The sequence below is a fragment of the Ostrea edulis genome, chromosome 5 (genome assembly GCF_947568905.1).
Source record: "Ostrea edulis chromosome 5, xbOstEdul1.1, whole genome shotgun sequence".
NCBI lineage: Eukaryota > Metazoa > Mollusca > Bivalvia > Ostreida > Ostreidae > Ostrea > Ostrea edulis.
Genome location: NC_079168.1, coordinates 61,070,037 through 61,092,012, shown reverse-complemented (window position 1 = coordinate 61,092,012; position 21,976 = coordinate 61,070,037). Strand labels below are relative to the sequence as shown.

Genomic DNA, 21,976 nt, shown 5'->3' with positions numbered 1-21,976 from the left:
ATTTAGAAAACAACAGAAACATATCATTTATGTGCTATGACTTTGAAAAACTAAAACCAATAATAAATCAATGAATTCAGTCGAAATTTTGAGTTAAAAACTTTTTTTTAGTTGAGGCCAAAAATTATTTTAGAGGCCAAATTTGAGGCCAGGCCAACTTTTGAGGCCAGGCCAAAATTTGGGATGGAGCATAATTAGAGGCCAAAATTGGGGCCAGGCCAATTTTGAGGCAAGGCCAGGCCAATGGGGCCAGGCCAGGTTTTATAGTATGCCCAACTCCAGCGCAATTCATGAGGAAATGGCTATCATTATTATTTGAAAAGATATCAAAGACAAAAACATTGAAAATGTAAATATACTACTCAAAATTTGATAAGGATCACTAGGTTATATGTGTGTAATTTACCACTAACATAACAAAATACATAAATTTGATTGAAAAACGTGTTTACTCAGGTTATGAATGTTTATTAATACGGAATGCTTGAAATCTGATAACAACACCAAATGGCATTTCATTACAAAAAGTTAACAGCAAACTATAATGTTTCTTGTTTCACACAAGGAAAAAACAACACGTGTGATTGCTTGCACTACAAATCTATGAATGATACTTAAACAATACCCAGGCTCCGGGTTGACAGCACTGAAGAATAATTGGCATACATGACCTTAACTATTATAAACAATGTCCATTTAATCGGAGTCTGTGCGGAGTTAATGTTTCTCTTGTCAGAGTCAATTATCCAGACTGATGAATTGAAATACACTTAAAAGTTAAAACATTACATCCCTCCTTTTCTTTCTGAATTTAGCAAATTAAAAACTGAAATCATATTTAAAAATTAACTGTCTTGTTATTGAGAGTGTATAATAAACAAATAGACAATATCTATTTACAACTAAATTACAAGCTAGAGGATTATTATGCCTCAAAGCACAGCTTGTATATTTTCACTAATCACATACAAAATCTTCCAGATGTTTCGGCGCTTTTCTTGACCTTCGTAACTCGTATGGTGGTTTCGGATCGAGTTTGGTTTGAATATCATCGCTCTTATCTTCTGCATTGTCAATTTCACGATCGTTTATAGCTTCAGTATTTACTTCCTTGAAGTGACTTGCATTTCTTGTAATTTCACGGTCTTCATTTCGTGCTGTAATCAATGTCCCCTTTTTGTTTATGATTTCCATTGGATTTGGATTGTAGGGTGTTGACATTTTGTTCGTTTGATTTTGTTTTATGAGTACATTATCTCCTATCTCGAGATTGTTTTCTTTGGCTCCGGATTTGCTATCAGCATACTGCTTCATTTGCATCTTAGCTTTTTCATCATTTTTACGAATGTCAGTTTTCGTTTCAATTTCTTCTCCTTTTCTTTCGGTAATGATTTCAACATCTAACTTTGTTTTCAACGTGCGTCCAAATAGAATCTCGAATGGTGACAGTTTCGTTGTGCAGTGTGGTGTAGCTCGATAATGCCTTAAAAACGTGTATATTTCTTGTTTCCAATTTTTACTTTCCACGTTTGAAGCTCTAATGGTTTTCTCTATGGTTCTCATGAATCTTTCAGACTCTGCATTCGCCTTAGGCCATAGCGGTGTGATTTTTCTGTGTTTGAAACCCAGATATTCAGCAAATTGTTTAAATTCTGATCCATTAAACGGCGGTCCGTTATCTGATTTCAAAGTACACGGAATTCCAAATTCAGCAAATATTTTGTCAAGCCTTGTCAACACGGACTTTGCTGAAATTGATTTCAAGATTTCCACGACTGGATATCTCGAATCAATGACTACCATCAAATAGTCTCCTGATGGAAATGGTCCACAGAAGTCCGTCGAAACTTCAGTCCACGGTCCACTTGGTAGCGGTGACATCTGTAATGGTTCTATGCGTTTTGTCTCTACCGTTGCTTGACACGGGATGCAAGATTTGATTGTGGATTCTACGATTTTATCAATTCCTGGAAAGCAGACCTTTTCACGCAACAATGATTTTGTTTTCACCACCCCTTGGTGACCCTCATGAGCTAGTTCAACTACTCGTTTTATGAGCGACTTTGGTGTAAGAATTCGCGTATTCCTCAAGGTGATACCTGTATCGGCGAGTGTAAATTCATCTCTAAGTTTATATAAAGATTTCCAATCGGAATTCTTACTTTTTGCAAATTTTGTCCAATCTCCAGATTTTAGCGATGATCGTAGTTCTCGTAGCATCGGATCTTTGTCGGTGTGAGTCTTAAACTCATTCAATTTCATTGACTTTGGTATGTCGCTACTTATTGTGAAGTTGATATATTCCTCTGCAACCTTTGATGCTCTTGAACTTCTGATTTCTGTTTGATGAATCGGATGACGTGACATGTAATTACTTTGAAATTATATGGCTGTAAACGTAAAGCCCATCTTTCAATTCTCGCTGGAGGTTTGGAATTCGGGTTTCCAAATATTAGCTCAAGTGACTTATGATCGGTGACTAACCTAAATTCTTGACCAAACAAGTAGATATTGAAATGCTCACAGCTCCAGACGATAGCTAAAGCTTCTCTTTCCGTTTGTGAATATCTTTGCTCTACTGGTGATAGAGTTTTGCTGGCATACGCAATAATCTTCCTGTTGTTATTGTCATCGTATTGTGACAAGATTGCACCGAGTCCTACGGGACTTGCATCTACAATTACTTCAGTTTTCTTCGTCGGATCAAAGTACGACATGACAGTTTTATCTGTAATGACATCCTTTAGTTTCTTCATGGCATTTGAATGTTTGTTTGTCCAAATCCATTTTTGATTCTTTCTTGTCAGGTCGCGTAACGGCTTACATACAGTAGCAAAATCGGGTAAAAACCTGGAACAGTAATTTACCATACCAAGAAAACTTCGCATCTCCAATGCATTTGTCGGATTCTCTGCATTTTTGATTGCTTCAACCTTGGCTGGGTCTGCTGATATTCCATTTCCCGAAAATACAAATCCGTAGAATTCTAAGCTTTCTTTGTTGAATTCACACTTTCTTTTGTTCAGTGTTATGTTCTTATCCCTCAATCTGGCCAGGACACTTCTTAAAGCTCTATCGTGATCCTCCTGTGTGTTCCCAAAAACAATGATATCGTCACTGAGATTGCGCACTCCATCGATCCCTTCTATAACTTGTTGAATTATTACTTGGAATACTTCTGCAGCAAGCGATATTCCGAAGTTTAATCGCTTATACCTTCGCAATCCAACATGTGTGGAGAACGTAGTGATATAGCGGGATTCGGGCGCTAATTCAAGTTGATGATAACCTGAATTCAAGTCGAGCTTTGAGAAAACTTTTGCACCATTTAGGTCGTTGATCATGTCGTCGACAGTTGGCATTACGTGACGCTCTCTGTGTATAGCCTTATTAGCTTGTCTCATATCAACACAAATTCGTACTTTGTCAGGGTCTTTTGGTTTGGGTGCTGCTACTATGGGGGAAATCCATGGTGTCGGCCCTTCTACTTTCTCTATAATATCTAAATCCTCCAGATTTTGTAGTTCTTGCTCCACCTTTTTGCGGATATGAAACAGTATACGCCTGTGAGGTTGCGCAACTGGTTTGACAGTTTCGTCAATGTGAAGTTTGACTTTGTAGTTCTTCAGTTTACCAATACCTTGGAACCTATCATTGAATTCCTCCAAGATCTCTTCAAGTGAAACAACATTTAAGCACAGTTTCATTAACCCAAGTTCCTGAGCAGTGGCGCAGCTTAGTAATGATCCACTGGATCTTTCCACAACGTAAACATAAGCGCTAGTGATCTTGTCCTTTGATTCGATCTCGGCTAGAAATTTTCCTTTGACCGGAAGTTTAGACGTTGAGCCGTATGTGCGAATCTTGCTAGTAGCTTTTTCCAGTTTGATTTTCTTATTTTTGTTCATTTTCTCAAATGTTTCGTTGTCTAGAATGTTGATGCTAGCACCGGAATCAACCAGAACTTTTGTTTGAAAGTTGCTTATTTTTACAGTTGTGATTGGCAATTTTTGCGCAAGCGATTCGGATACACTGAAAGTATATTCATCATCACTGCTGAGGTCATCCACATTGTTAACCATTGTTTTACCCGTTTTCTCTTTTTGTGGACGAGTTTTCTGTTTTTCTGATTTACAGAGCTTTGCAAAATGTCCAGTTTTCTTGCATTTGTGACATTCCTTGTTCTTCGCTGGGCACGGACGATCTTTGTTTGTTTCTTGTGTTTTATTGGTTTATACTTGGCTGTGTTCACTGTTTCCTTTTGTTCCTCCATACCGGAAGCTTGAAGTTGAGAAATTTCCATCGCCCTCGCTGAATCAAGAATGTTTTGTAAGTAGAAATCAGGTTCCCCTAACGCTTTTCTCCTTAGTCTTGACGATTCACAACCTTGGATTATCTGAGACTTTATTTTTCTGTCTGTGTCGTCAAATTCGCAATGTTCGGCGAAATGTCGTAGTCGTGTATGAAACGCATCCATTGTTTCGTCAACGTTTTGTATAGCCTGTCTGAATTTATAAATTTCGTATTCTAAGTTCTTCCTAGGGTTGAAATGTTCTTCCAGTTTTGTTTTTGCTATTTCGTAGTCGTTTACATCTCCCGTATCTGCAAGAGTGTCGAAAATGCTAAATACATCTTCTCACGCATAATGCAAAAGCATTGCTCTTTTACGATCGGCACGAGTTATTCCCATGGCAAGAATAAAATTCTCGAATCGTTGGACCCATTTTTTCCAACGTTGTCCTATGGAACTTTGATCACAGACATCAAACTTTGGAAAGGATGGGAATCCTGTCGCCATTATTGATACTTCCAGATCAATTCCGCTAAAATTTTCTTATTGAAAATTTATCCTCGTCGCCATTATAATGTTTCTTGTTTCACACAAGGAAAAAACAACACGTGTGATTGCTTGCACTACAAATCTATGAATGATACTTAAACAATACCCAGGCTCTGTGTTGACAGCACTGAAGAATAATTGGCATACATGACCTTAACTATTATAAACAATGTCCATTTAATCGGAGTCTGTGCGGAGTTAATGTTTCTCTTGTCAGAGTCAATTATCCAGATTGATGAATTGAAATACATTTAAAAGTTAAAACATTACACAAACCAGAGAAAGAATTACACAGTTTTTGGGGATAGTCCATCATTACACTTAGTCGATGAAGTGTCAATACCGGATATGGCCTCCCCTTGCATCATTGACGGCTTGACAGCGTTGGGCCTTGCTGTCAATAAGCACCCGGATGTTTCCAATGGGAAGGTTGTTCCACTCTTCCACGAGGGCGTTTCCGAGCTCTGCCAAAGTCGTGGGTTGTGCTCTACGGCGTGAAAGGGCAACCTGCAGCGTGTTCCATACATACTCAATCGGGTTCAAGTCCGGCGAGCGCGCTGGCCAGTCCATACGGACAATTGTCTCCTGCTGAAGGTACTGCTCCACCACCCTGGCGCGATGACAATGGGCATTATCATCCATCAGGATGAACTCAGGGCCAACAGCACCAGTGTAGGGTCTGACGTAAACATCGAGGATTTCATCCCGGTACCGCACCCCCGTCATTGTTCCTCTCTCCAGGACATGAAGATCTGTTCTTCCATCCCTGCTGATTCCACCCCAGACCATGATGGAACCACCACCATAACGGTCATGTTCACTGATGTTGGCATCATGGAAACGTTCAAGTTGTCGTCGCCACACTCGATGCCTCCTGTCTGTAAAGTCCAAACAATACCTGGACTCATCGGTGAACAGAACTTGAACCCAATCGTTCTGTGCCCAAGTGACATTATCTTCAGCCCAGTCCAATCGCTCCCGCCGGTGTCGAACAGTCAGAGGGACTCTAACACATGCCATTCCCGAGTTAAGACCTGCATAGTGAAGCCGATTCCGTATCGTCTGAGTGGACACATTCACCCCCGAGGCGTCCAGGAGGTCGTTACGTAGGTTGGTTGCTGTCCAGAAGGGATGGCGTCGTGCCCGAAGAGCCACAAAATGGTCTTGGCGTTGGATTGTCGACCACCCCCATGTCAGTGTGCTGCTGTATCAAAAGTTTGCTGTCGGTTCCAGGCCATGTTTACAACGCTCTGGCTGACGTTTAGTGCATTTGCAACGTCACGTTGTGAATAGCCAGCGTCAAGCATTCCAATACATCTGCCCAGTTGTTCTGTCGTCAGCTGACGCCTTACACGTTGAGGAGGCATTGTGTTGATAAACGTAGTGTAAACACTCAAATGAGTTTGAAATTTTAGAAAGAATCAGACAACGATGCCTGAGTGAAAATCGTGCAATGGTAGCAAAAGCATAAACTGTGATGAGAAACGCATTTCCCATGGCATGAAATGCACGTGCAAGTTTGTTGAAGACGTTTTTGATTTCACTTGGACACAATATTGCCAGTAATGCAGTCATTAATTTTTTAAACAGAAAAATATCTATGATCCTTATCAAATTTTGAGTAGTATATTTAGAAATAGCATATTAAAGCAACTGTTTCAATCATTTTATTCTCTCGGTTTTTTAACTTTCGAGAAAGCAAAAGAATTTACTGCATTTAAACAATATAATACTGGCCAATAGTTAATCAGTTTTTCACTTGTCAAGGCACTTACTTGACCGTATATAGCGGAATTTTCTGCATTTTGTCTATTGTTTTGCGGATAGGAAAAATCCGCAAAAACTACACCCGCAGAATATATATGTATATATCGACACTTCGGTAATAGCTATTGAGAAAAAAAAAACATCTCTGAAATTCAATGAGAACTATGAAAATATGATGCGTGTTTGTAGGTATTCATATTTATTGACACAACACAAGTAATTGATCCAAAATTAGATTTCAGAATATATTCACTCATTATTTGCCGCCAATATTGCGTTGTCCAATGATTCCAGATCCACACCTGCCGTAATTAAAATGTCCTCTATGTTCTTCTCAACATTTAACTCTGAAAATAAATTAACAAATATTGACATCTAAAATTCAAGCCGAAATGCCACCATGTCAAAAATTTTATGAACTCCGAATATGCCATTTGCACCTCTACCTCTCTCGGTTATCATTGAATTAACTTTCTGAATATCCTTGATAAAAGGCTCCCAGTCGTCTCCTTTGCATAATAAAGGCCAGAAAGGGGCCGATTTCCAATAAGGAACAATCAAAGTACCCTTCCCTCTGTCTTGCTTCAATTTGTTTAATGTCTTGCAAACCAATCTAGGAGGTGGAACCAACCAATTATTGTCTTCACCCCAGAATTGTTTAAATGCGTCTACTCCACTGGTATTTGGGCACTACCTTCTCGAGTTAAATTTAAAACATTTTGTATTGTAGTCTGTAGCGAATCTGTCACGTGTGTGCCCCAACAATTGTCAATATGTAGAAAAACATTGTTCTTTATTCCCCAGTCATCACTATCGAAACATTTGCTAAGCACATCTGCTCTAATATTTTTTTTCTCTTGGCAATCAATGAATATATAAGTTTATTTGTAAATTTTGAATTTTTTCTAAAATTTCAACTGCAATTTCATGCACATAAGACCATAAATACTTTCTCCTATAGTATTCAGAGACCTGTTGATTGTCTCTAGTTCCCTCCATGTGGAACTTCTCGTAGATTCTTCTAATGTCCAGAGTCCAATTACCTCTGTAGTTTCTGAGTTTTCTATATAAGCACCGAAACCTGATTCGGAAGCATCGCTAAATTTTTTTTAGCTCTGCGACTTCACTGTAAGCTGACTTTATATTTTGCCCATTAATCAACCTGGAATTATCCTTCCAAAATTCTAATTCTGTCAAAAATTGCGAACTTAAATCAATGCATGAATTCCAACTGACCCTTGTCATTTTGTCTTGATACAAACATCTTGTTTTAAACATGCCCGCGTTTCCTTCAGCGGTTTCCATAGATATGATCTGGCCTACTATACTAGCTATAAATTTCACCCGAAAACGTGAACCAGACGACTGAATCCGTGTATATACCTCGTGTATACACTTGAGCATCTTATCAATTCTCTCTGAAGTAACTTTTAAAACACCATCTAACGTGTCCCAATCAAAGCCCAACCACACTAAATTTAGTTGTGGAAACCAAAAACATTTAGATTCAGCAATAATAAAGCCCAACTCTGTTAAATCATATTTGATTAAATCGCTAAGTATAGAAGCTTGATAAAACTCGCTAGAACCAGCTAAACCATATCATCTAAATACATAATGACACGAAAACCCGACGACCTCCAATGCTGGACTACTTTCCTCATAAGTTTGGTAAAAATAAAAGCTGCCGAAGAAATGCCGAATGGCAAAACGTTAAACACAAAATACTTACCAACGCCATCGATTTCCCATTGAAAACCTAAATATTGTTTATGATGTACTGCTATTTCAATGTGATGATATGCCGATTTTAAATCAAAACTAAATATGAAATCTCCTTTCTGAAATATTTCTCTAGCAACTTTACCGTCCTCCATTCTGAATAAAAATTCGTGAATACAACTATTGATGTGCCTACTATTTAAAACCAAACAAGGTTTACCTGCTTTGTTGAAAGCTACAGTCAATGGATTAACCACAAAAGGAATGTTACTGACCTCTGTTACGCAACCTTTGTCAATGAGCCTTTGAATCTCTAAACGAACTATTTTGATATTGTCCTTAGCCGATTTGTTATTGCTTAAACATACGCTAGTTGGAGTAGATTTGAACGGAATCTTGTATCCGTTTCCTATCACATCTAAAATATACTTATCTGCCTGTATTTCAACCCATTTTGTCAAATGACTTCTCAAGCGCCCAACTGGGCTTACATTTTCGTTGACTTGGGCCACAAAACGGCGATCATTCAATTCATGTTCTGTAAAACAATTCTATGTTAAATCATTGTATTTCGCATGAAGTAAATTATGTGCAGTACTTTTTAAACTACTTGTACTTAACTTAGAGCCTTTCTCTTTGCTGAAGCTGGTGCAGTCCTTTGCCCAGTGACCTGCGAAACCGCATTTGAAGCATGTCCCGGACTTTTTGCCGCCCTCGTAAGACCTGGACTGATTTTGCGTGCTGGGAGCTTTCTCAGGGTATGGGTTGTTGCGTCTTGACGATCTAGCCTTTTGTGTCCGCTCCTCCTTTAACTTCTTCTCAGCTCTGATTTCAGCTTTGAAGATGCGTTTTTCATCCTCCTCGTCGGACGACAATTCGTGCTGTGTGTATTCCTGAACGGTTCTCCAACCCGTTTTGGAAGAATCGGTCAATTTGATTAATTTTTGTCTTTGATGAATAAGATCAATACCTGATGATGTGCTGCTAAAAGCCGTTTCTGGGTCTCCTTCGCTGATACTTGTGTTAGCTTCTGTCAATTTCTCTCTGACACTGTTGTTAAATTTATACTGATCGAGCCTCATTCCCTTTGCGCTTGAAAACGATAGTCTTGTTATTCGTTGCCTGCAGTTTGGCAAACTGTTGTTCGTGTTGTTGACGCTGCTGTTTAGATAACTTTTGCTCGAAAGAAGATAGTTTAGAGTCCATTATTTCGGACACTCGCCGCAATAAGTCGTCATTTTGAAGTGCCATGCTGCCCGTGGAAAAAAGAAAAAAATGTGATACGTGCACTTCGTGAGCCTGGCTTAGAATGACCTTACTCATGATATCGATACTTTATATAGGCCTTCCTATGGCCACGCCTTGTATTACTACGCATAGGCATTCGAACACGTTCCTATCATGCAACGTTTTCCCGCTATTCTTCGAAACGCGGGAAAACTATATTATCACGTGACCGTGGAGTATAAACGTCAAATATAATCGGTCGTTCCGAAACATCCCGAAAGTTCCGTATTATATTTACACATCCTGTATCGATTACTTCATCGAATGCTCCAAAATACAAAAACATTTCACGAGGAAACAAACTGTAGAATCAGCGAATTGAAAGATATAGTGTCAAACGTGTTAACGAAGAATGCTTAAAAATCCAAAATGATCATAAGAATTTTTACAAACTAACATACACAAATGTAAAATTAAATTCTTTTTATAATTATTTTATAGGTGACGGAGTAGATTCTGTGCTGATAAACAACTAAGTATTCTTCTAGATAATGTTTATTTGCTCCTCCAGTGAGGGTGAAAACTGTAAAAATATAATAACACAAAGTTACAAAAGAGAAACATCATAGATAACTTTAGGTATCAAGTCCAATCCACTTTTCATACTATGCCAATTAAAGAAAATTTTGACAAGGAGTGATTTTCGGCTTGCACAATCAACAACTGGTATAAACTCTACTATTTCATAATTACAGTTTGATCTCTACAGAATATAGTGATATAAAATGGTAACATACAACTAATATAATGTAATTAACAACTTTCCTAGGTATTCAATGTTTTACATTATGCCAACTGTTATGCTCAACAAAACTATTAGAAATAAACTGACTTAAGAACATGTGACAATAAATTGCATGGGTGCAAATTGACAATCTGCAGATAACTAATGCTTCATACAATGTTAAGTCAAATACTTACTCCGTAGTGCGTCAATATACACCAAAACAAGTCACGCGAAACTACCACCGAGCACATGTAAACATCGGAAGAACTTCACTAAAATAAAAACCAATCCGGAAATCACAATTCCGTATACACCACACTCCCCTTCCGATCTTCAGGGAAATCGCCATTGATAAAAATAAAAACCAGTTACATAACAAAAAAGATATACACGACATTTGTATCCAAAATTTACATGTCTTTGATTCAAACCATCAACTATAAATGGTACAACACAGGTTTATGAGTTGACTTGACTACTATATGATAGAAATAAAAGTGTCATAATATCATAACAAAGAATTTGAAATTTTTTTGAACACGTCTAGGTGCAAAACAATGTCGAATCAGCAGTACAGCAAGTATCTCACTCGCAATCAAGTAAATGAATCAGTTCAGTAATTGGTCTTACATATGTGGAACGCGTATCATCACGGACGATGGCGACCTTGATCTTGCGAATGACATCATCCTTGCTTGGGAATACTTCCTCGATGATACCAACAGGCCAAGCGTTCCGATGAGAGCTGTCGTCCTTGACTAGAACCACATCACCAACCTTGAAGGTTGCCCCTGGCAACTGCCATTTTCTGCGAGTTTGCAGACAGTGGATGTATTCAAGCTGCCATCTATGCCAGAAGTCATCTGCCAGTTTTTGAACCAATTTCCACTGACTTCTCATAGCATCTTTTGGTACAAATCCTGTAACATTCATGGGTGTGGTGAAGTTGTGTCCTTTCTGTGTAAGGATCATGGATGGAGAAAGAATAGATGGAGCTTCCGGATCACTAGAAATAGGTAACAATGGGCGAGCATTCATGATGGCGCTCACTTCGCTCATGAAAGTACTCAGAACGTCAAAGTTTAAGTCCTTTGATCTGTTCTCCGACAGCAATGCGTCTAATATACGGCGGCAGGAACCTATCAGGCGTTCCCAGGCACCTCCAAAATGATGTGCATATGGTGGATTGAAGATCCAGGTAGATCCACACTTTGTGAGGTAGTCGTGAACTGTTCCACTCTCATCAAATGATGCACTTATCCCCAACTCCTTCATTGCCCCAATGAAGTTTGTACCCCTATCTGAACGAAATTGGCGCACAGGGCCACGGATTGCCATAAATCGTCTCAGGGCATTGATGAAGGTTCCACTACTCATGTCTCCAACCAACTCTATGTGTACTGCCCTTGACACAAGACAGGTAAAAAGAATGGCCCAATACTTTGATGTAGTCCTGACACCTCTGGTAGTTTTCTTTATAACGACTGGCCAAGGCCCAAATGTGTCTACCCCCACAAAACTAAATGGAGGTCCAGGCTCAATTCTTTCTAGTGGTAGGTCAGCCATTTTTGTCCATCCTAGACTCCCACGCAGTTTCTTGCACATAACACATGTCCTAATCAGAGAGTTCACGAGCCGGTGGAATCCAACGATCCAGAAGCCCGCACCTCTAATAGCTCCCTCCGTCATATGTCTACCCTGGTGATGAACTTTTGCATGGTAGTGACGTACTAACAATGTAGCGAGGTGGTGGCCCTTAGGGATAATGATAGGCTGAGTAAGTAGGTCAGATACCTTCATATGTTTGACTCGGCCGCCCACACTCAGGAGGCCATTTTGATCCAACACTGGATTAAGGGAAATCAAAGAGCTGTTCAGTGGCGGGTGCTTTCCTCCTTTGATTGCAAGAATCTCAGACAAATATCTGTCATTTTGAGCCTGCTTGATAATAAAAAGTTCAGCATCTTCTTTTAGAGCCACTGCATTTGGTCTCTCAGAACGAGTTCTATCCAAAAATCCTTTAAGGCAGGCAATAGCACGAACTAAACTTGTCCATGTCGAAAATCTTTCAAACCGTTCACACCATGAAGATATATTTCTGGACTGAGAAGAATCTGATTCCTGAGATATAACAGTGGTCTTTGAACAAGTCACCTGCTTACGAACTTCCTTGTCCATGTCCGGATCAACAAGGTTATAGGTTGGAGGTTGATCTGCAAGTTGTTTGCCGTCTCTCAAGAAGTCAGGTCCTAAAAGCCAACTGCTTAGAGGAAGCTCTCGCGTGCTGCAACCCCGAGTTGCAACATCGGCTGGGTTCTGTTCAGACATGACATATCTCCAGTATTCTGGTCCACAGAATGACCGAATTCTGCTCACCCTGTTGGACACATAAACATGAAACCTTTTAGCATCATTGGAGATGTATCCTAAAACAACTTGGCTATCGGTATAGAACCTAAAGGTGTCTTTGGAAACCTGCAGTTGTTCTCTGATAGTTTCTGCCATCTCAACCGCCAAAACTGAAGCACATAGTTCGAGCCTTGGGATTGTATGTCCATGCGTGGGGGCAACTTTGGCCTTGCCAAGAAGAAATCCTAACTCAGTTCGTTCTTCGTGGAACACTTTCAAATACGCCACTGCAGCCACTGCCTCTTTAGACGCATCAGAAAAAATGTGAACTTCCAAGTGTGATGCTTCCCCTACAGACAGTGGGCAATACATACGGGGTATATGAATCCTTTCCAAGGCATGAAGTGAGTCTACTCATCTTTCCCATTCGATCTGAAAACTGTTTGGTAGTATGTCGTCCCAGTCACACTTCGTGGTCATCGCATCCCTTAAAAACACTTTCCCCACCACAGTCACAGGGGCTGTAAATCCGATGGGGTCGAAGAGACTATTTATGACTGACAAGACGCCACGTCGTGTGAAAGGCTTTGGATCCTTGTTTACTCTGAAGATAAATGTGTCATCTTCAATGTTCCATGCAATTCCCAGGCTCCTCTGCTCTGGCAAGTCATCCTGCATAATATTAAGTCCAATGAGATCTTTGCTGAGATCTGTTGATTTGAAGTGTTGTAGAATCTCAACCGAGTTTGATGCAATTTTGTGTAGACGTAAACGACCTCCATCATAGAGAGCATGTTGTGTACGCTTAATCAGGTCCACCGCCTGAGATACACTACTAAAGCTCATAAGTCCATCATCCACGTAAAAGTTACGAGACACAAAGTGTTGAATGTCCAAGTCTGCAGTTGAAACAGACTGTCTCAACCCAAATGTTGCAACGGATGGGCAGGGACTGTTCCCGAATACATGGACTGTCATCCTAAATTCCTCTAATGGAGCCTTTAAGTCATGGTTAGGATGCCACAAGAAACGAAGGTAGTCACGGTGGTCTTCCCTCACACGGAAATTATGGAACATCTGCTCTACGTCTGCCATCACTGCATATTGATCCAATCGAAATCTCGTCAGTACACCTTGCAAACTGTTCGACAGGTCTGGTCCTTTCATCAGTGAATCATTCAAGGAGACCCCTTCGTAACGTGCTGACGAGTCAAAAACCACCCTTATAGACCCTGGTTTCTTGGGATGATAGATGCCAAACATTGGCAAATACCATCGCTCTATATCGTCCCCGAGCACAGGTGCTTTCTCTGCATGGCCCCTGTCAAACAGCTTCGACATGAACTCCTTGACATGCTCGAATTTTTCAGGGTTGTGTTGTAAATTCTTGTCAAACGATCTTGCACGCTGCAGTGCCTGTGCTTTGTTGTCAGGTAGACGTAGGCGGTTCTGCTTAAAAGGAAGGGGGGGCCACCCAATGCCCACTGTCATCCCTCTCGAATGATGTGTTCATCAACTTCAGAAATGTTCTGTCTTCTATCGAGAGCCCTATCTTTTCGTCGTGTTCGGTCTTTTGGAACAGGCTATCGTTAACCAACAACTCACTGTTACATGGTTCAAAGGTTGAGGGTCTGCCATTCCTCAATGCAAATGTTTTGAAGGTTTTGACTTCCGGCAGGTGGGATCCACCAAGACAAACTTGGCCTACAATGACCCATCCTAAGGCAAGTCTTTGTGCAAATGGCTCATCTTCCTCCCCAACTATCTGTTCATGAACTATGTTGGCACTTGTGAGGTCTCTCCCTATTAAAAGTTCTATGTTTGCTGTTTCGATAAGTGGGGGGACTTCGGATGCAATGCAATTAAAGTGCGAGTACTGCAAAGCAACCTCACGAGAAGGAATTTCATCTCTATTGCTGGGTAGGTCATTACACTCTATTAATTCTGCAAACTTCAGCTGACACGTACCATCTAGGGACTCAACTGTGTAACCAGTACCAAATCTTCCAGTTGCCGAAACTGTTCCAGTGCAGGACACAAGTGTGTAAGGGACATCAACGCCAACATCTTGCAAGTAGTTGAATACGGACGAAGTGGCCAGTGACCGGTTACTCTGGTCGTCGATAATCGCATAAACCAGCATCGACTTCTGTGGATTAGCAGTTGTGCTAACTCGAACAGGTACTATCTTTGCACAAGATTTACTCGTTCCATGCACCTTTGTGCAGGCGGAAGAAACAGTGGGTATGTTCTCCCCTTCATAAAGGTTCCCCTCTTTGTTCTTCCCAGCATATCGTCCAGAATCTTGTGCCTCTGTTGATTCTTCATGAAGAGCTGAGGGATGTGACGATATTTGGCACACACTGCACTTAACATCTGCCTTACAGTTCTTGGCCCTATGCTTCTTGCCACTGCAACACTTGAAGCATATTCCATTTGTTAAGAAGATTTTCTTACGTTCTCCAATAGGCTTCTGGCGAAAAGGCACACAGTCATTCAAGGAATGTGAACTGTTCTTATGTAATGGACACATGTCTGGCACATTTAATGTAGCAACAGCCTCTGTCTTTCTAGCTGCTACTTTGGTTAATGGGAAAGTCTTGTTCACTGAAAACTTACCAGCAGCTTGTCTAGGCTGCTGTGTTTGGAATGTTAACTGTTTCTTTGCCCCTTTCTTCTCAAACTGAAATGCGGGGTCATTCTTCATTTCTGCCATATTTTCCAGAAACTTGAGGAAAACTGAAAAAGGTGGATACGTCACTCCTGCAGTTTTCTTATACTTTGTTGCCTCTGACGTCCACTTGTCCTTCAGGTTCCATGGAAGTTTTTCAACAAGTTCATTCACTCCTTTCTTGGAGTCGAAGTAGCTGAACGACACACCAAACTGAGGTTGCGTCTTTAAAGATGCAATTTCAGATGCTAGATCTGCTAAGTCGTATAGTAGATGAAAGCGATCTGATGAAATCTCCGGAAATTCCTTTATTTTCTTAAGAATGTAGTTTTCAATCTGTTCTGCTGCTCCGAAGCGTCTTTCCAGTCTTTCCCAGATCTTCTTGATTGCTATGCTTGGATTGTTAGCGTTGCAGGCTCTAATCGTCTTTGCTTGCCTAGAAGATTCCGGTCCAAGTTTTTCACACAATAGCTCCAGCCTTTCTGTGTCTGTAGCCCCAAGTTCTTCCATAATGCCTTGGAATCCTGTTTTCCATGAAATGTACATCATTGGGTCATCATCAAATTTTGACAGTCTTGACAATATAAGATCCCTTTTTACTAGGTGTTTAATAAACACGTCAATCATTTGAAAATGCTGAGATATTCCATTCTCTCTTGGTATGAAGGGTTGCACCTCAGGGTTCAGCTGAGTCTTGGGTGTGATGTCTAAAGGTCTCAATCTGTGTAACATTGGTGTCTCTTCTGTGACGTTACCGGTATGAGGGGAAGAATAGGACTGTGTTGGTGTTGACGCTATTACATCCTCTTTCTGTCTATTATGAATTCTTGGACCGTTTGCCTCAGAGGCCTGTCCTGCATCTTCATCCTTCTTGCGTTCCTCTTCATACTTTGGGAGAAGTTCTAAATATTCTTCAGTCTTCGACTTGCTAGACAAACTTGGCGCAAGCTCCTGTAAGCGTGAGTTATCTTTAAGAACACTGAGTTCACTTTCCACCATCTTCATTTCTCGTTGCGCCTTAAAGCGTTTCAGTTGAGCTTCAAGTGCTAATTCCTCATCTAGGTGTTTCATCATGGTGCGATGAGCTTCAAGTTTTGCCTCCTTTTGTCGAAGAATGGACTCTATTGAGCGGTTCGAAGCCTTACTCGAAGAAAGCGTCCGTTGTGTCAGTGCTCTAAATGATCTTTGTGACATGCGGTCCTCTTCCTTAGGAGTCCCTGATTGATTTATCAGCCGCTCAATCCTGCTTCTTGCAACATTCACTTTTGCTAGTAAAGTCTCTTTGATTAACAAATGTGATGCAAGTTCATTTGCACTTTCTTCTGAACGGGTAGTTCTTAAGAAATCACAGAAAAGGTTTGACTCTTTCTCATATGCCTCAAAACCTTTCTTGAGGAGCTCATCAATTGACTTAAGAGTTTTAGCATCCCTGCTGGATCTTTCAATCTCCTCAAAACATTCTCTCCACTCGTTCTTAATGTTACTAAGCTTGAGTTGAAATGTGTTGACCCGTACTTCGTACTCCTCCTGAGCTGGTACAGTTAGGGTCCTATTACGTGTACTTCTTCTTACGGGGTCTGAACGTGAACTCATCTTGGTGACTAATCCAACGTTGATTGTATACGGATTTTCACTGTGCTGATAAACAACTAAGTATTCTTCTAGATAATGTTTATTTGCTCCTCCAGTGAGGGTGAAAATCCGTAGTGCGTCAATATACACCAAAACAAGTCACGCAAAACTACCACCGAGCACATGTAAACATCGGAAGAACTTCACTAAAATAAAAACCAATCCGGAAATCACAATTCCGTATACACCACATCATCAACATAGGAGTAAAACCCCATTTTAAAGATAGTTTGTGTTTGAAATTTTGTGTTTTTGACTTGCTATGCACTAAACTGATTAGAAAGGAATGCATGTTTTTCTTAATAAAACTATCGATGCAAGGTGAAGATAACGAACAATGATCAATCTCATAACTCCTACAAGCAATACAAAATAGATAGTTGGGCAAACACGGACCCCTGGACACACCAAAGGTGGGATCAGGTGCCTAGGAGCAGTAAGCATCCCCTGTTGACCGGTCACACCCGCCGTGAGCCCCATATCCTGATCAGGTAAACGGAGTTATCCGCAGTCAAAATCAGTGTGCCAAGAACGGCTTAACAATCGGTATGAAACACGTCAGACAGCATGCAATGTGCCAATTTAGGTTGCAGCTCAATCAAACTAGCATTTTTTTCTCCGACTTTTTTTTTTAGAACCTTACAATTATATGATAATATACACATTTCAACTTTGATTTTTCTTCAATAATTAACCAACAGCTAATAACACACGTAGAAGAGGGATACTTATTACAGGTTTATTGAAAATTTGCAGTTATCTTAATGAATGATGCATATGAAAATCTTAATGTGTGAAGATCTTCAGCGCAGTAAATGTGGATTAAGGAAAATAAATTAAGCTTAATATGCTTATTGGATCGGCACAAAAATTATCAAAGTATCGAAAATTAAATTAAGTGATAAATAACCATGTCATAGAATGTGTTCAGGAGTCAAAATTACTTGGTATTATTATTGATGAAACTTTGTCCTGGAAAAGTCATATAGAATAACTTATGAACAAGATTTCCAAGAGAATTGGCATTTTAAGAAGAATAAGATAGTTTATGTCAAACGATGCGCTGATGAAGATTTTTAATACTATGATTTTTCCACATTTTACATATTGTTGTACTATATGGAGCAATCCAAGAAATGCTGAAAATGTGAATAAGCTTTTTCTATTGCAAAAACGAGCTGCAAGGGTAATTCTTAACATCAGAAATTTTGAAACACCATCTAATGTCATGTTTACAGAACTTAACTGGTTGCCTCTATCAGATTACTTTGTCTATAGAAAAGTAATTTTAGTGTATAACGTTTTACATGGTTCAATGCCAGATTATTTAAATGTTTTTAAATATGTATCAGAAGTCAGACAGAGGCAAACTAGAAATTCTTATTCAAATATATTGTATATACCCAGGGCAAAAACAGAATATTACAGAAGATCTTTCAGCATTTCAGGGAGCACAGTGTGGAATGCCTTGAGTCAAAATATAAGAAACTCAACAAGTGTTGCGTGTTTTAAGAGAAATTATCTCAGAGATTATCACCATACTTTTTAATCTTACATTCATAATTATTTCTTAAGTTTATATGTATTCTACTTTTTGAATCTGTGTTTATTTTACTAATATCTGTCTGTATGTATGTTATATGCAGGACCATATTGAAAACTAGCGTTATCGCTATATATGTAATCCTGGATAAATAAAGGCTTTATTATTATCATATTATTATTATAAAACAATATAGGGAATCCACGTTACATGTAAATCATACATATATTGATAGAACATTGAAACCTGTCGTTATTGATATTCTGTGACAGTAATAAAAGAAGTGTACATTCTTTAATTGCCACATTGGATCTCCATACCCGTAACCATACAGGCAAAAGTAACGTTTTCCTAGGTAAATTTGACGAACTTCTTCCAATGCGAATTGAAAATTATTACCAGCAACAATTTGTGCACATGTGTGAGAAAAAGTGAGATTCAACCATGCTTGAATACTACCGCAATCGCCGGTTGCTATGTTAAAAATGTAACTTCCGTTTTAAAAAGTGTGTTCGCATTATTAAAAACAACGACAGAAAACTTAATAAAAATTCATAAAATATAAGCATGCGAATTATTGTAATTTTTTACACCCACCATGGCTTGCACTTTTATCTGCTAGTATGTAATTCGAGGAAATCAAGATTATCTACGACTGAAAATATAGCAAAATCTCGCTATAATAGTGATATACCACTATTACAGTGGAATTTACGCCCCCCCCCCCCCCCTTAAGAGTTACCACACATGAAAAGGGTTTCTTGGAATTGTTCCACATGGGATTCTAACTTTTGTATCTTCATTATACACAGAGGTTTGTTGTCAGATGTTGAAATTACACAACTGTCTGGTCTCCTTAAGCTTGATCTAGAAGATAGCGATTCAAGGGATTCGTCTTGAACAACGTATTAGAAGGTATAATGGCATACTTTTCCACCTTGTCTTCTGCAGCCAGGGTCAGTTTTCAAAGCAGGAAGTAGAACAAACACAAATAATTGGAATATTTTATTGAATAATATACGGTATTCGGGGGGGGGGGGGTGGTTAAAAAAGCAACCCATCTATTTGCTAGTATAATTCGCATAAGTATGAAGGTCTAAATCAATTATGGACTGTTGCAAACATGCTGACTTTGTTCATATGTCCTCTTGTTAATTATTGGTGTAAATGAGTTAAAGTTCATTTATTTTCACTCACACCATCCATCGGTGGTACATAAGGTATCAGTAATTATTTTCACTATATATTACTATAGAGGGAAAAAAATCATTAAAAATCAGTTTACAAAATTGATGACGAATAACGCAGTCGGACACGTTCTATGTTACCTATCTCGTCTGCCAACACCAGAAAAACAACACCCTACGCGGCATTTTCGAAAATAAATTACCCGCAAACAAGACTACCCTCAAATCCACGTGTTTTTCACATGTGTGTAAACAGCCGGAGTGCACCTCAGGAAGTAGCCTCAGCTACCAACAGCAAATAGTTCCTTTGTATACACTTGGTTATCTCTACAAATTACACAAAATTTCCTAATCAGGGGTACAAAAATTAAGAGAAAAGAAGAAGATAAAATGAGAAAAATCGCGCAAGGAAAAAAAATATTTCTTTAAATATATGGAACTACAATTGACTAAGTTCATTTTGATTGGACAATTACCGGTGTGATACCATAAGGTACAATAAATAATAAAAGATAATGGTAAGTCGTCTTAATTAATCGTGAATACACACACAAAAAAAACTATTAATAATAAAAAAGAAAATACAAGAAATATACATACTCTAGCTACAAATATTGAAATTACATTCCGTCGTCAACTCCCCATATTCATGTAGCAATATTAAACCTGCATGTGGTGTTTATATCTCTCAACTGGTTCGATACGCTAGAGCTTGTTCTGCGTATGGCCAGTTTTTCGAGGTGACGTAAGTCAGCCTCGTATGTCAGACCCCAGCTTCAATGGCGCCCTGTTTTAATCACTACCATTTGCGAAATCACTTTGATTTTTAATATAAGAAATTTGTTGTCACATATGCTAATGCAACGTAAAAGCTGTCACAATTCACTTTGAGATTGATATAGGATCCATATGTTTACCCTCTACGATAAGCGAGTTAAATAAGAATTTATGAAATCGCAATTTTTATCCCTTCGATATGAAACAAAGTCCACACATCAAAAGGAATCGCGAATTAGTGTTTAGGTTTGTAAACAAGATCAAAATTATTTGTCGTTTACCAACATTTTATTCCACGATCTTAGAAAAACAGAATTGGACTGTAGGAAACGATTTGCATTGCTTCTGTATTCATTCGCATTGTCACATATAGACGGGGAAAACATGGTCTATTTTTCTCTAGGAATTCTGGGTAAACAGCTGTCTCCTCTTATGTCTGAAAATTATGTTAATTAGCCGATTTATCGCCTATCAAAAAATAGTTCACATTGATACTATGTTCCATTTTTATTAAACTGTTATATATAAATTCTGTTTTATGTCAGATTGAAGAAGTCTTCCTTGTATGTGATCTGTTGTATTTATCAAGCAGAAATTGTGTGTAATTAGAATTTTAATATTAAACTCTGCACTATTTCTCTGTATCCATACGCGCCACGCTATCCTGTTTATCAACAAGGAGAAAACGTCTTGCCTGAGAGAACTGATATATTCTTGCCAACGCATTAACTCAAGATAATTATCTGAAACCCAATGTGTTAATTTTGTACAATTTTACCAAAATATTTCTTTTGGACGCATTTTTTGAGATTTTAATACTAAATCTGGGTGTAAACATGTAATCTTCGATCGAAAGGGCCGAGCGCCATTTCCCGCGCTCTTTCATGGTCAAGTCAGATAGCTGTAAACATTGATTAAGAAATATAAATGAACATGTTTTTGTGAATATATTTGTTATTCAAGAAAAGAACTCCATTGGAAGTAATATATTGGAAATCAAGTTTACATTTCTTTGTCACGAAATATGATTTATCTCAAGAGTTGAATGAATTATCTTAAGAGTTGACACTTGTTTTCAAGAGTTGATATTTCAAGAGTGGAAATTTTCTTGGACTGGTTTAACTTTGACTCAAGAATTGAATGAGTTATTTCAAGAGTTGACAGTTGTTGTCGTCATCAGATATGAAGGGTAGTAAAAAAAGAAAAAAATCATGATTTTGATAGTCATCAAAGGGTCAGAAAACTTTCTCAGAATATAGCAGAGGTAAACAAAGTGTAGCAAATTCACTTGTGTGCATTGCATTTAATGCAGTTAACCAAAAATTGTTTGGAGATTGGGATGCGAATGATATTCATTTTGTTCTCGAAAAAGGTGATGTTTTATACAAGCATGCAAGACAGGCCTGTCCACATGAACATCTTAACCCAGAGGACTTGCCAAAAATGTTTGCATTCAAAATCAGTTGCTTCATGT

At 38.9% G+C, this 21,976-nt stretch overlaps 2 protein-coding genes across 2 annotated transcripts; both read right to left on the bottom strand.

Annotated features, from left to right (window-relative positions):
• Positions 1 to 957: 957 nt before the first annotated feature.
• Positions 958 to 2,262, bottom strand: LOC125651095 (uncharacterized protein K02A2.6-like). Its single transcript, XM_048879687.2, has one exon. It carries the CDS (start codon positions 2,260 to 2,262, stop codon positions 958 to 960), a length of 1,305 nt encoding a protein of 434 aa, XP_048735644.2.
• An 8,666-nt stretch (positions 2,263 to 10,928) lies between these two features.
• On the bottom strand, positions 10,929 to 13,064 carry LOC130054977 (uncharacterized). The gene has a single exon (XM_056166115.1). It carries the CDS (start codon positions 13,062 to 13,064, stop codon positions 10,929 to 10,931), a length of 2,136 nt encoding a protein of 711 aa, XP_056022090.1.
• Between the last annotated feature and the right edge of the window lie 8,912 nt (positions 13,065 to 21,976).

Bases quoted from the DNA above. Each gene is read 5' to 3' on its own strand.
- LOC125651095 (XM_048879687.2), bottom strand. From the start codon at position 2,262: ATGAAATTGAATGAGTTTAAGACTCACACCGACAAAGATCCGATGCTA.
- LOC130054977 (XM_056166115.1), bottom strand. From the start codon at position 13,064: ATGTATTGCCCACTGTCTGTAGGGGAAGCATCACACTTGGAAGTTCAC.